This window comes from Callithrix jacchus, chromosome 12, assembly GCF_049354715.1.
Source record: "Callithrix jacchus isolate 240 chromosome 12, calJac240_pri, whole genome shotgun sequence".
Lineage (NCBI taxonomy): Eukaryota > Metazoa > Chordata > Mammalia > Primates > Cebidae > Callithrix > Callithrix jacchus.
The window spans coordinates 108,230,068-108,246,512 of NC_133513.1; the positions used below are offsets into that span (position 1 = coordinate 108,230,068).

The 16,445-nt window shown below is 34.5% G+C and overlaps 1 protein-coding gene across 13 annotated transcripts in view; it reads left to right on the forward strand.

Annotated features, from left to right (window-relative positions):
• ATRNL1 (attractin like 1) overlaps window positions 1-16,445 on the forward strand; it is an 839,028-nt gene that overhangs the window by 178,554 nt on the left and 644,029 nt on the right. For all 13 annotated transcript variants that reach the window (XR_013525132.1, XR_013525133.1, XR_013525131.1 and 10 more), the window contains exons 11-13: window positions 8,212-8,296; window positions 9,788-9,996; window positions 11,349-11,467. Coding sequence is in view for 10 of the 13 variants with exons in the window: in XM_035269198.3 (XP_035125089.1) it covers window positions 8,212-8,296; window positions 9,788-9,996; window positions 11,349-11,467 (413 nt within the window). In the remaining 3 variants the exon portion in view is untranslated. The remainder of the gene's footprint in view (window positions 1-8,211; window positions 8,297-9,787; window positions 9,997-11,348; window positions 11,468-16,445) is intronic.

Sequence of the window (16,445 nt, forward strand, 5' to 3'; positions counted from 1 at the left end):
AAATATTTATTTAATGAATGCCAGGGGACAAATCCCAAGAGAAGATATGGGTATGAATGTGTGTGTGTGTGTGTGTGTGTGTGTGTGTGTGTTTAAACTGAGAATGAGATAACCTAGGGTAAATTGTGCTTATTTTAGAATATTAAAATAAGTTTTGAGGTAGGGAGCCAAAAAACAAAGCTCCAGTAATGTACCAACATTTAAGGGGTAGGTGGGAAAAGATTTTTTGCAACATCCAGAAATGTAATTTTCTATTATAGAAGTATTGAAGTAGCTAAATAGGCTTTTCTTTATATTCATCTTGTTATGAGCCTTGTACATACAACCTACGTGTTCTTTCTGTGTTATTTCAAATTTGCAATTAAGATTGACTTATGAATTGGTATTTTAAGTAAAACAGTAAAATATTTTTTTTTTTTTTGAGACAGAGTCTTGCTCTGTAGCCCAGCTGGAGTGCAATGGCACAATCTCGGCTCACTGCAACCTCTGCCACCCAGGTTCAAGCAACTCTTTCGTCTCAACCTCCCGAGTAGCTGAGATTACAGGGGCCCACCACTATGCCCAGCTAATTTTTGTATTTTTTAGTAGAGACGAGATTTCACCATGTTGGCCAGGCTGGTCTTGAACTCCTGACCTTAGGTGATCCACCCACCTCAGCCTCCCAAAGAATTTTTAAGTGGCCAAAAGACTTTTTAAGTATCTTTACAATAATATATATATATTATTAATATATATTATATATACAATATTAATATATATAATATATATATTATATATATGTAATTACTGACAGCAGAGCTATTTCCTACCCTGGCTGGAATATATATGCATATAATATATAGATAATGAAAAAAACATGAGCATTTATGGAAAAATTAGCCAGTGAGTTTACATTTTCCACTTGCATTATTTTATGTATAATTGTTAAAATAAATCAGTCTCCCTTCAGCTTGAGTTTTTAATGTAATAATCTATCCCTCATAGGTAAATAGTTTGGATGGTATAGTACTATTACTCAAATTTAGGTTTGAGAGAACAGTAACTCTAACTTTTTGATCTTATGTGTACTGAGTATACGGTTTATAATTAATATTTAGTACCTTAAATAATGAGTACCTTAAGAGGTGTTTTATTTTTTATTTTTTAAGCCTGTATTCCAGAGAGTGTATATTACCTTGGTCTTCATTCTTTTCACCGTGGCTGTTTTGTTAGTATAGAATATGATTTATGTAATTTTCATGATGTCAGTAACTATGGAATTTGCTTTAATTTGGCCTTGAACTATTTATGAAGTGATAATAACCTAAGTGCTCCAGAAATATATTTTCTTCTTGGCAAGAAATATAAATTGCAGTCAGACAGATTAAAAATGTAAGAGACTTTATAATGTAAGAATTGGATTAGACTACATGTAAACAAATTATATTAATTTAATATTGAGCTTTAAGGCATTTGATTTATGCCAGCGTATCAAGCTGGCATGTTTATGGTTTCTTACTCATGTTATCTAGACAGCAGAGAATTTCCCATGTGGCCATAGGGAGGGGTGTTGATGTAACAGTGGTGGATGACATAGGGGTTTGAGCTACATACTTATACAGATTGTTTGTGCCCTGTGTTCTTGCCCATACTTGATCATGGGTACCACTTCCATTTTATATTCTTAGGGTAATTGGTAACAGAACTAGCTCATGATTGCAGACTCTCAACACATAGTCACTTGATTACCCATGGTCAAGCATTCTATTTTTATCTGGACCCAATGGTATGAGAGTAATGGAGGTATATAATTTTCTACTGCAGATGGTGTGGCCTTTGACGTGTGTGTCAAGACTGCATTGTGATTCTTTCGCTGAGGTTTGCCATAAATTCCACATACTACTTTTTCCAACAGTGACACTACCAATAACTATAGTATGTATTGGGTCATATGTCCCTAGCTGGAGAGTTGCTTGCAGGGTAGACTTCACTGACAGCAGAGCTATTTCCTATCCTGGCTGCCAAGAGCCGACATCCTTTAATGTCTTCCAGTATATAGGCTGATGAAGTATTTCTAGAAGTGGAATATACTGCCTTTAGAACACAAAGAGGCCCAACTGATGGTTTGCTGCTTTCTTTGTAATGGGAGTTGCAAGATGCATAATTGGTCTTTTAATTCAGATGAGATGTCTTAGAATGTTCTTGTCCACTGGATCCCTACACATTTTACCAATATGAAAGTCTCTGAATCTTTGTAGGTTTTATTTCCACTCTTTGAAGCATATGTCTTAAGAAGGTTTCTGTTGCATTATTCTTGCCCATCTGGCCCAATTAGCATGAAACATCATGCTAATGTAGTGGAACACTGTAATGTTCTGTAAGATATACAACAGGATCAAATGTATTCTGGGTATGTATGACAAAAGAAGGCAGAGTTAATATCATCCTAAGGCAAAAGTGTGAATGTGTACTATGTTCCCCTCCATGAATGCAAGCTATTTTTGATCCTCTTTTTTGATAGAGTTAGCAAAGAACACATTTGCCAACTCCATGGCCATGTTAATCTGCTCTAATAATGATATACAGCTTGCATGATTCCAGCAAGTTTAGCTCTCCTTGTAGTAGGCAACTGCTATCCTTTAAGCTTTGTTTAGTTTTCAGGGGCCAAACTGACGATTTCAATGGTGATTTGATGGGGTCCATTATCCTGGCATGAATTAGATTCTTTAGGGTAATACTAATTGCTTTTACCCACTCTCTCTGGAATGTGATAGTATTTTAAAATTTATTGAATTATCCAGGGGATAAAAGCTCCCAGAGGCTTCCACTGCGATAACCAAGGACCAAATGTGGTAGGCATTGTGCCATTTGCCAAGAGTGATTATTCCAATTCTATATCCAGGGACTGAAGACATGATCACTAGTCTGTGACCCAGTGGACCCATTTTGAGCTGGACCTTGTCCAGGATTCCATTTTTTTCCTCATCCCCATTTATCCTTACTATAAAAAGAGGCAATAATGATACTTTGTATCTTCAGGTGTCAGTGTCAACTCTGACTCTGTTCAATAGTACTTGAAATGTTCGTGATACCTTTATTTCTAGACAAAAATTAAACAATAAAATTATTATGGGTGCCTTTGAAGAATAGCTGGGGAAATTAATACCACATACACTTACTGTGGTATTTCAGAATCCTTTTTCCCGAGTTTAAAATGTATCATCTCTGGATTTAAAAAATGGCTCATGTCCAGAAATGATCATCCATCCTTGTTTTCTTTTGATAAATATCAGTTGGGAATACCCTTGTTGACTATCTGTTTTGCCTCTAGGGATACTATGTTCTGTTAAATATCTCTATAATTCTTTATAAGTTAGTTTCTTTTATTGACATTTTTGACCTTGCTGCTAATTACAATAATTACCCTCTACTTGGATTGGCTTCTGATCCTTAAGTGTTACCAGCAGGACTCTATTGTCCTATTGTCTCCCATCATTGGGCTCAGTTCTGTTACAGTTTCTCCTGCCATCAGCTTTGGTGGAGGAGAGCTACGAAATTCTTAGTGATGCTAATGTCTCTCCCACCATCATATTCTTCATGGCTTTGGTAATTGGCATATTCTTTGGCCCCTTCCATAGATAAAATGGCCTGGTGGGTTTTCTGGCATTACATGGTATATCTGTTTCAGCTTGTGCACATTTTTAGACTTTTAGTCACTGCCTTTATTGTTTGCTGTGGCAGTTCTGGCATTTTGACCTTATTTAGCATGGAGTATATTTTTCATGTTTTCCATGTTTATAGGAGTCATCAAGATAGCAAGTTAACATCACCTCTGTGGCATCCTTGTCAGAAAGGTAAATCCTGCATCTTGGGAGAATCCTTTCAAATCAACAAACTCTCTAATCCAATGATAAGGTTCTGGCCCCCTTGATCAAGCTCCCCTCTGAATCTCATACCACCTGTACTCCCCCACCTCCTATCAACAGTTACCCTTCCTCATACTTTTCAAGCATCTAGTATTTCACTCCTGCTGTACTATTTGCTTCCATTAGCATGCCTTCCTAATTTACCACTGGTTTATATTTTTGCAGTTTCTTGATGGCCACTTTGTGCCAAGGGCTATTTGTGTCCACCTACCACCAATGATGAGTTTTTTATTGCTAGCCTGGCAATGTATGATCCAGCTCTCAAACTCCAACTTATTTCTTACTTTCTTATACCATTCCTGAAACAAGTCAGAGTTTGAGTTCTCTGGAAAGCAGACTCTGAGATAGAGTTTAGTATTCATGATGTTAATTGGGAGTACCCTTACAATCAATGCCTTTGCAAGAGATAGAGGGATGAAGTAGAACTGGACAAAGGGAGAAGTTGAGTTGTGATGCTGGATGGGTAACCTTAGTCAACCCTGTAAGGATTGATTGAAGGCAAAATAATTAGTCATACTTCTCTCATGTTGGACTGGCATGGCCAGGCCTTTATGCTGCCACATTGATCAGTCATTGGATATGGGTCATTCTAGAAAGGGTGTGCCCTTGAGTGAAGTGGGCCTGTGTTCCTCAGGCAGTTTGTGAGGTAGCTTGCAACTGGCCATTCACTGACAGCACTACTAGCAAACCAGACAACAAATTTTTTATTTGAATGACGATCTGGGCAGCATGTATCCATGTCTACCAAAAATATCCAAACTTCAGATGATTAACACCAAATAAAAGTTTATTTTTCACCCATTATACATGTTCATCATTGGTTGGCAGGGCATATTTAAAAAAAAATGCTGTCATCATTTAGGTACCCAGGCTGACAGAGGACATAGGCTTCCACAGAGTCTTTCATTGCTAATTAAATGCCTCTAACCAGAGACACATATTGCAGTAGCTTGCATTACATTGATACAATCAACTTCTAGGGATTGTAGGAATATAATTTTAACTTGTGCCTGAAGGAAAGGAACTGAAATATTTTGTTGAACAGCACCAACATCCATCAAAAATATTGTATGTAATTCTTTTTTAAACTTTTAGTGTAATGAAGATGGTGTATTGGAGATAGTAATAAAGATGTCACTTCCTATCACTACATGTGTTAAAAGGCAAAGAACTTCCAGAAGTAGAATTATGTTTTATTATTTGTCTATATTAATTGCCCTCATGTATAATTACATTACTATTACTATACTGTAATGTTTCTCTTCTGCAAGGACTTGTGTACTTTAAAAACTAAACCAAACCAGAACATGACTGAGAGCATAAGCACTATTTTGTAAACAGTGGGACTAAATGAAAGCATACCTATTAAGAGTGAAATGCTCTTGCTACTTTCATACACTTAGGTCCTTCCTAAAATGCTGTTAGTCCGATTTATGGTTTCCAGGCAGCAGACTGGAAAATTATCTGAAGGTGTCTGACCAGTCTAAGAGAAAGTATGTATAAATACTGACATTTGGAGGTTTCTAACTGAAATAGTCTCACTTGATCAGAATCCTAACCGTCAACATGTCCTTCTTAAGCACAAAATTCCTAATGACTTTTGTAGTGCCTCACTCTTAAATTTGCAGCCAGTTATTTTGACAATTACAAAAAGTTACTAAATTTGACCAAAGTATCAAACGTGGGAAAAAATAAGAAATTAGAGAAAATAGAGCTAATCCACAGAGATTATTAATTAAATCTTTATGGATAGAAGACGTTCCATTTGTGAAACAAAATGTGAGATTTTAATAAAATTAGGTAATTCAGAAAAGGAAAAAAAAGTGGGCCCTCGGAAATTTATATTAGGAAAACATATCAATGATTTGAAGATAAAGTGAAGAATTTCCATTAAGTATTATGAACAATGGACAGATGTAAAATAGGATAAAAAATAAGAAATTTAGATGATTATTCCAGAAAACTATATCTGAGTAATAGAATTGAAAAAGCAAAGAACATGACATTTTAGATAGGAAGGAAATTATCAAGTGAATAGTTCAAAAAATATGTTTGATATTGAAGTACACAAATTTTAAGAAGAAAAGAGCCTACTGAGCCCCAGAAGAATGAATACAAAAGACTCACAGGAAAGCTCCTTACAAAAAAGGCAAAAAGAACCTTAAAACTTCTAGAGAGAGAAAAGAAATGGTACAAATAAATGATAAGACTCAATAGCATAGCACCTTGAAAAGCAATACTAGAAGCCAGGAAAGTGAACTAATACCTTCAATATTTGAAAATGCTTTCCATGTTAGAATTCTAAAACCAATCATATATTACTAAAAGTGTTAGAGTGGAATGAAGTCATATTTTAGAATTGCAGAATTTCAAAAAGTATACCTTCAACGTACAGTTTATTTAGAAATTTTAGGTTTATATCACCTATTGAAGTATAAGATTAAATAAATAAATAAAAACAAAAAATAAAATCTAAGAAACAGAATATATAACAGAGGAGAAATATGGAGGGAATCCTTATGATGCTGTAATAGGCCTAGAGAGCAGTTTAAGTTCAGATTCGAGAAGAAAGATGGAGTTTCAGAAGTGATGTCTTTAGAAAGTAAATGAAATTGCCAGATAACTTGATGTATTAGAAGATATTGAGAAGAAATGTACACATCTAGCAAAGGGTTGGGGGACAATTAGCAGTAGATATATAGGAAATTAAGCAAAAAAGTGAAAATATAGTTTGTGGAGAAAATAAGTTATTTAAGAATAAAAATATAGTATGTAATGTTTCTTATCTGTGAATAATATCATATAATACTACTGAACATTAGCTGAGTGTGGTGGTGTGCAACAATAGTTCCAGAAACTCTGAAGGCTGAGACAGGAGGATCATTTGAGCCCAGGAATTAATTTAGACCAGCTGAGGCAATATAGCAAGACCCCATCTCTAAAAAGACAAATAAGAAACTGACTATTGCTCTAAACAAAATTATAATATAAACGTACAGGGAGAATGAAGGGAGAGGAAGTATGTGTGTGTAAGTCTGTAAGAGCTTAATCTTCACCTTCTGAAGAAAGAAGTCAGGCAAATTATCTGAAAGTGGGAACTAAGCATGCTATTTAGAAGAAATGAAAATATAAAAACAAACAAACAAAAAATACAACTCTTTCTAGCTATTTATTTAGAATTAAAAGTGCTTACCTCCATTATTCTGCAATATGTTTGGGAAGACAGGGGGCAGGGGATTTTGTGTGTATGTGTGTGTGAGAGAGAAGCCTTGTAGAAATATTTGACTTTTGAGCTTCACACATGTATATATTTAAAAATGATAAAATAAAAGCAAACTATAACAATACAGAAATTAAATGATGCACAAGTTAGGTCAAGGATAAATGTTCAAAAATTGGGAAAATTGGTGCATGGACATATACTTGGAAATATCTGGAAAGTATGGTATATGGGAAAAATTAAGTTTGATGCTTACCATATATACAAAAATAAGTTCCAAAGAGATTGAAGACCAAAATAGTAAAAGCCAACTGAAAAACCTTTGAAAGAAAATTAGAGATTATTTTTAAAATCTCAATTTACTGAATAAACAAGTACAGATCATAACTAAAAATATGACCAATTTTCTGTAGAACAAGATTTCATAAACTAAGTGAAAAAAAGAAGCAGTAGTACGGAAGAAATTAGTATTGAAATTATATACATTTTTCTTAATTACTTTCCATCGTTTTTATATAGTTTGTGGATTTTTTATGATTTTTATTTTTTATCTAGAAGTTTTGCAATTCAGATAATTTCCTTCTATGTAAAAAAGCCTTTCTTTTGAAATATCAAAACATTAAAGTAATTTAAATATTTTATCCTGATGATTATATTTTTAGGTATTCTTTCAGTGAACATTATAGATAGCATTACTTTTGTATGCATATATGTAATATTTGATTTAGTATTTAACTTTCAAATAGGTATGCCCTATCCTGACATTCATATTTTACTTGGTATATTTAATAAAGATATGTCTTTAAAAATATTCCAATATAAAGTACCTCTAAGATCATTCCTTTCATTTTCTTGTTTTCATATACTTAAAATTATTTATGAGAATTTTAGGCAACAGTTATTTGTATTTAGGGAATAATGCTAGTTGAGTAAATATACTAAATTGTAGGTCATGGAAAATTAATGAAAAAAAATTATTTTGTTTCCTGCTTGTACATAGTATATCTTTAATTTGGCCAGTGATTTATTCATATTATTTGTCTTGTTTATTCTTTTATTTCATTTGTTTTGTTTTCTTTTTTCTAGCTTGTGATGAATGGAAAATACTACCAAAACCAAATCTTCACAGAGATGTCAACCGATTCGGACACTCTGCAGTAGTCATTAATGGGTAAAAGAAGCACTTTTCCAATTTTTAGAGAGTCACGGATATCAGTCATACTATCCTCATATTCTGGTATTCTTCTAGAAAATTGTCATTGGCACTTAATGGTATTGGATTTTATGTATCTCTGCTCTACCACAGAATACATTTTGATTTGTTAATCATATCCTTTTTTCCTTTTTTTGTTTAATATATTTAAGGGACAGGGGAGTAGTTAAAGGAAAGGTGCTGAGATAAAACGTCAGATACCCTTTTAAGTCATTCTGCCCTCTTTTGTTTTTCCAGAGATCAGATAAGGAATGTTTCTTCTTTTAAGAAGATGGAATTGAAATGATAGAGAGGCTAGGCCTAAATTTCTATCAAGGAGAACAAGGAAAGCGAGAATTAGATTCTCATTTTAGTTCTGTTATTTATTAAATGTGTGATTTTTGACAAGTCTCTTAACCTCTTTGGATCTTAAAATCCTTATATCCATTGGGAAATTGGACTCAGTGGTCATTACATTGCTTTCCCCATTTAAGTTAATATAATTTTTGTATTTCTATGACAAAAATTTGGTAATTTGCAATCCAGTGGCAGTAAACAATCTGCCAGCTCATTTAGTAGCTTAACGTTTGTAAATCAGAATGACCTTTTTATAACTTCAATTTATTGCCACCTTATCCTAATTATGTAAAAATTCTCTGCTGTTGCCACGAAATGACTTAACCACAATTAAACGGTGTAACTGTTATCAATTGGCTGTCAAAACAGTAATAAATGAAAATTGTGAAACATAAAACCTCTAGGGTTCTCTGGTTGATTTTTATTTTACTTTTTAAAATAATGAAATAATTCTTGAAGTATTTTTTGACTGATTAAATTTTTTAATAATATTTTTAAGGTAAAAAATAGTGCTGTTTTAAGGGCATCTTAAATGTTTTTGGCACTGGTTGGTATTAATTTAGTATTGTCTAGGCTTCTTTTTCCAAACTAGTATTTTAAAGATCTTTTTGATTATTTTACTCTTAGTCTTCTTATTTTAAAAGAATGAAACATCATAAGAAGAACTCTGTGTCTAATTTCAAAATTCTGTGTCTATATTGAAAAATTATAATTCCAGATAGTAGTTGTAAAGTGTGTCTTGTCCATGTGTAGCTATTATCTATTTTTTAAAAATATTGTTTTCTACTTTATTAAAAACAATACTTATTTTTCTGACAAAAGCAATGTTGTATATAATCCTTGTTTTCTTTCTTGCATTAACAATAAAACATGTTTTAAGACTTAATGTTTTCTTAATACATTAAGATTTATAGAATATTTCATATTTTATTTGAAAAGTCTTCAAGAAATTATATAGTAGTTTCTCTGCTGTTTTTATATCATATTATATGTTAGAAATATGATTTTACAGAATAGTATAAAATGTATATTTAAACCTATGCTTATTTTTATAACTAAATCATAGAGACTTTTAATAGCATTTCTTTAAGATTCTTGTTTTGTTTTTAATAGGTCCATGTATATATTTGGGGGATTTTCTAGTGTACTCCTTAATGATATCCTTGTATACAAGCCTCCAAATTGCAAGGCTTTCAGAGATGAAGAACTTTGTAAAAATGCTGGTCCAGGGATAAAATGTGTTTGGAATAAAAATCACTGTGAATCTTGGGAATCTGGGAATACTAATAATATTCTTAGAGCAAAGTGCCCTCCCAAAACAGGTAAATTTCTTTTCCTCTTTCTGGCAGCAAAATTTCTCTTCTACAGAAGTATCTTCTGCTTATAAGAATGACTTTAGTACCTACAGAAAGGAAAAATTTATAATATCCTAATTAGGAATTCTAGTGTTTGAAGCTAGTGATGAATTATTTAATATCTTTATTAGCTGTTTTTAGCTTTATTTTTGAAATCTTTATATATGGTATACATATCAATATTTTATATGCAACACAGTCATATGTATGAATTATTTTCTAATACAAGTTTAAAATGCTTTCCAATACATCATTTCTAAGAAATACTGTGAGATTCAAAGAAATAAAATGAAAGAATTTATTTTCCATGTGGTAATTTTTTTCTTCCTAAATTATTGCCAAACCATACTATAAGAAAAAAAATTTTCTAGCATTTGATGACTAATGATCTGACTTTATATTTCTTATAAAATGGTGAATAGATAAGTGAGACTTACGAAAAGCTACCAGTTAATTATTAGTCAACTAGCTAATTAATTATTTGAATAAATATTGTTTGGTTTTCTTTAAATGGTGAGGATTTTTATACATTTTTGAGCCTACAATTAATAAATGTATTTTTAAGTTTTGCTACTCTATATTAATTCAGATGTCTTTAGGTATCTTTAGAAAGAATGATAAACAGTATTTGTTATGATGTTTTCTTTTGTTTAGTAATACCCTTTGTTTAGTAAAATATCTGTAAATCCTTTGACCTCCAAAATGTGTGAATTTATTTATTTTATGTTATTTTATTTTATTTTTTGAGACAGTGTCTCACTCTGTCACCCAACCCAGAGTGCAGTGGTGTGATCAACCTCTGTCTCCTGGGTTCAAGCAATTCTCCCGCCTCAGCTTCCTGAGTAGCTGGAATTATAGGCATGTGCCACCATGCCTGCTTCCTGAGTAGCTGGAATTATAGGCATGTGCCACCATTCCTGGCTAATTTTTGTATTTTTAGTAGAGATGGGGTTTTGTGTTGGCCAGGCTGTTCTCTAACTCCTTACCTCAAGTGATCTGTCTGCCTTGGCTTTTCAAAGTTCTGGAATTGCAGGCATGAGCTACTGTGCCCAGCCCAAAATATGTGAATTTAAAATGGCTGTAGGATCCTTGTATATTGAATAATTATAATGGGGGTAAAAGGTCCTTAAAATCCTGTAAACACAATTGAACTACAAAGTAGTCTTAATCTTAAGAAAACTTACTTTGAAATTGAAGGTCATTTCTTTGGTTAAAAAATGTCTGAATGATTCTTAATTATTCTTAAATAGATATTGTAAATTAAGAAGAGCAAGATTTTCTTTTTTGTGCTGATATATTGTCTCCCATTTGTATTATAGCTGCTTCTGATGACAGATGTTACAGATATGCAGATTGTGCCAGCTGTACTGCCAATACAAATGGGTGCCAATGGTGTGACGACAAGAAATGCATTTCGACAAACAGTAACTGTAGCATGGTTAGTATTTATGGGTAAATGGTGCTGTAGTTAACATTGCTGCTTTATGATCATTAGCTTACCATTTAATAGCCCTGTACAAAAAAGCACTTTACACATTAAGAGATTTAGAAAGTATATAGGGAATCATTCACTTCTTGGTAAATTGTAAAGTTAGACTGGTTTGTTATTCAAATTTGTCTGTCTAGATTCCATTTTGTATCCATTACCTTTACTTCTTTTCATGGATAAAACTGGGAACATTTTTGCAAAGCTGATTTTAAAAAGACTATAACTATAAATGTTGTCTTCTGTGCTGATGAAAATAAGATTACATAGGTAGGTATTAAAGCAATTTCCACTGGATTCCTGTCAGACATGCATTACTGATGGGGTGGTCTAGTGCTTTATTTACACACTTTGTGTGTAAGTTTAACTTAAGCTGTTCGTAGTAGTAGTTTCTGTTTTAACTGTCTATGCATTAGTGGTTCTCAAGTTGAAGCAATTTTGTCTCACAGGGGACATTTCACAGAGACATTTTGATTGTTATAACTGTGAAGCTGCTGTTGGCATCTAATAGGTAGAAGCAAGGTATGCTGCTAAACATTCTACAATTTTATAAGGTTTTAAAAAGTCTTTGATCATCTAAAGTAGAGTTTTCACACTATGGACATTTTAAGCCCAATAATTATTTATTGTGAGAGGGCTGTTCTATACACTGTTGAATAAAAAAACTTGTAAAATAAATATTTATGGCAGATGAAAATGGATTAAGAGCAGCAAAAATTAAGATTTTAAGTGGTAGCAGCTAAACATTCTATGTTTTATAGAAGATATAAATAAACTGAAAGGAAAAAATTTAAAAAGTTTTTTTTTTTTTTTTTTAGTTAATCAATGAGAGCTTGTAACGTTGCTCAGGTTGGTCTTGAACTCATGACCTCGTCTCCTCAAGCGCCAGGACATCTGGCCAGAGCCACTGCGGACCCCTAAAAAGTACTTTTTTTTTTTTTTGGAGACAGAGTTTCGCTGTTGTTACCCAGGCTGGAGTGCAATGGCGCGATCTTGGCTCACCGCAACCTCTGCCTCCTGGGTTCAGGCAATTCTCCTGCCTCAGCCTCCTGAGTAGCTGGGATTACAGGCACGCGCCACCGTGCCCAACTAATTTTTTGTATTTTTAGTGGAGACGGGGTTTCACCATGTTGACCAGGATGGTCTCGATCTGTTGACCTCGTGATCCACCCTCCTCAGCGTCCCAAAGTGCTGGGATTACAGGCATGAGCCACCATGCCCGGCCTAAAAAGTTTTTTTTTTTTTTTTTTTTTTTTTTGAGACAGAGTTTCTCTGCCTAGGCTAGAGTGCAGTGGCATGATCTCGGCTTACTGCAACCGCCACCTCCTGAGTTCAAGTGATTCTGGTTCCTCAGCCTCCTGAGTGCTGGGATTATAGGCGAGCACCACCAGGCCTGGCTAATTTTTGTGTTTTTAGTAGAGACAGGGTTTCACCGTGTTGGCCAGGCTAGTCTTGAATTCTTAGCCTCAAATGATGTGCTCACTTCAGCCTCCCAAAGTGCTGGGATTACAGACAGGAGCCACTGTGCCTAGCCTAAAGATTCTTCTATGGGCCTATAGATTAAGTAAAAAAAAAAAAGTGCATATATATTTCCGACTGAATATATTATTTTTTGTTTCTCTGAATTTTTCTTAATGAAAGTATCTACTTGTTTTTCAAGATAGCAGGCAGATGTAAAAGACAAAAGGAAATTGAAACTAAGTTAAAATTTGGTTGTATAATTTAAAAAACTTCTCTAATTAATAATTGAAAACATGTAAGTTTTATGATTTTAATCTAAAATAATATTCAAAACTTAAAATGGAGGGAAATTTTCAGTTACTGTCTCATTAAATTGAACCCTTTTGCTTTCATACATATTCTGTTACATATTTTCCAATGATACATGTTGTTTTAATAACAAGATATACTTCAATTTTATTTGAGTTTTAACATTATTATAACATGGTTATACTTTGAAAATTTAAATAACATTTTAAGATTTCCATTAATGTTCATCTAATGGGAGTTACTTTAGTGGACATGGGAGTTAAATAAAATAAGACATGGGAATCAGGGACTTGTATTACAGTTCTTCAGAGAAACAGAATGCATATATATTTATATATATATGTATATAGATATACACACACACTTTTAAAAATATATATGTTAAATATACATAAAATGAGATTTAATATAAGAAATTGGCTTATGGATCTGCCATCTGCAAACTGAAGACCCAAGGAAAGTTGACAATGTAAATTCCACTCTACGTGTGGAAGCTCAAGAACCAGGAGTACAGATTGTGTAAGCCCCAGTCCAAGAGTAGGAAAAGGCAGAGAGGGGAAATTCTTGTTCCTCTGCTTTTTTGTTCTTTCAGGCCCTCAATGGATTGGATGATGCTCATGCACAATAGGGAGAGCATTTTACTTTGCTCAGTTTACCAATTCAATCTCATCCAGAACCTCACCACAGACATATCCAGGAATAATGCTTAGCCAAATATGTGGCCACCCCATGTCTTGGAAAAGTTGGCACGTAAAATTAACCATTAAATCTACCCCTTGTCAACTTGGCATCTCTATGTATCTACTTAAACCATACTTAATCTGCAAATGAAGGTAATAACAAGGTCAGAATTCTCTCTAATATGATACGAGTATCCCATGTACAACTGAGAAATAAATCAGTCTCTTCCTAGAAAAGGAGGTAAAGTCCTTGAATGTTATTTACTCCTCTCCTTGATATCCCATAACTTAAATACTATGTAAAATCAACACTACTTAAATTGTGACATAAATATCTTATGTTACATGATGAGAGAATAAGAGAGGGAAGAAAGCAAAGACATTTCACACACACACAAACACACACCCACACAGATGTATTGTTAGCAAAATGAGGAGAAAATACAGTTACAGTCCTTATTTCTTTTTTTTTTTTTCTTTCTTTTTTTTTTTTCTCTTTCTCACATTTCTTTTTTTTTTTTTTTTTTTTTTTAATTTTTTATTGGATTATAGGTTTTGGGGTACATGAGCAGAGCAATGATCATGTGCTTGTAGCTAGTATTTATAACCATATTCTTACCTAACCATTCTGTATTTCCTTTGCCTTCAGCAAACACCTTACCTGCTTGTGTTTTCTTTTAATCTGTTGGGGTGATTCAAACCTTCATTCGTTTTTATTTTTAAAAATTTTTTTATTTTTGAGACGAAGTTTCGCTCCTGTTACCCAGGCTGGAGTGCAATGGCGCGATCTCGGCTCACAGCAACCTCCGCCTCCTGGGTTCAGGCAATTCTCTTGCCTTAGCCTCCCGAGTAGCTGGGATTACAGGCATGCGCCACCATGCCCAGCTAATTTTTTGTATTTTTAGTAGAGACGGGGTTTCACCATGTTGACCAGGATGGTCTCGATCTGTTGACCTTGTGATCCACCTGCCTCGGCCTCCCAAAGTGCTGGGATTACAGGCTTGAGCCACTGCGCCCGGCCACAAACCATTCTTGAAGGGTCATTCCTTTTTATAGTCCTGCTTGAATTAGAATGTTGTAGTTTTCCATTCATCTTAATCACAGGGTAATATAATTTGGATGTTTTCCCAAATCTCTGTTGAAATGTAGTCCCCAATCTTGGAGGTGGGGCGTGGTGGGAGGTGTTTGCATCACAGGAGTGGATCCTTCATGAATGGCTTGGGCCATCCCTTTGTTGATAAGTGAGCTCTCGCTCTGGGTTCACTTGAGATCTGGTTTTTTAAAAGTGTGTGGCATCTCCATCTCCACTCTCTCTCTTGCTGCTGTTCTGCCATGTGAACCGCTTGCTGCTACTTTTCCTTCTGCTATGAGTAAAAGCTCCTTGAGGCCTCTCCAGAAGCAGAGCAGATGCTGGTGCCACATTTCCTCTAAAGCTTGCAGAACTGTGAGCCAGCTAAACCTTGTTGTTGTTGTTTTTTTAATGAATTGCCCAATTTCAAGTATTCCTTCATAGCATTGCAAGAATGGCTTAACACACAGGGTAGTGTATGGTAATATCAAAAGATGCCATAAGGGATCTCCTGTATTCTAGACATATTTTTCCTAGCCTCCTGTGTGAAGTAGTAGTTCAGTTCTGTACTAGAAGCAGTCACCCCAACCAGCACAGTAACTCTTTTTTGACTGATGATTTAGAGGCATAAGGAACTCAAAGTGGTCAAGTGGCAGTATTAATGTTCATTTCTATGGAATCAAGTGTTGTGTTTCCTAAAAAGTATTCCTTCCTCTGGAATTAAGGCATCTAGGTCAGCAAAGAATAAGGTCACAGGAACAGGAAAAAAATTTTCCTAATGAATTACTAGGGGAAATTGTGAGTGCCACTCCCATTTCCACCCCTTGATTCTTGGACCCATAAATGTTGGCTGTCAGAGAAAGAGCACCATATATTGGTTGCTGACTCAGAGCATATACAGCTTTCTGGAGAATCCTTCTCTCAGCCTTGCAAGGTATTACTATATAGCTGGCACTGTAACTGAATCATCAAAAGCCCATTCCACTGTTTTATGAAATAAGTTGCTTGACAATTACAGGGAACATGATAAGACCAGTGAGCATAGGCCCATTGCTGTCCTTCATGTGCTGTGATAGGAGTTCCTTGGTCAGAAGCTATGCTGTGTGAAATACCATGATGGTAGAGAAAGCATTCTGTAAGTTTCCTAATGGGAGTTTTGGCAGAAACATTATTTGCAAGGAAGGCAAGTCTGTAGCCAGAATAAGTGTTGGTTCCAATAAAAACAAAATGCTTCCCTTTCCCTGATGGAAGCTGTATCAACCTGCCTCCAGGGAGCTGGCTGATTACATAAGGGGATGGTGCCATATCAGGAACTCAGTGTTGGTTTTTGCTAGTAGTATATTGGGTACTCAGCTGTGGTCATAGCCAGGTTGGCCTTGGTGGCTAGAAGTCCATTTTGCTGAGCCCATGC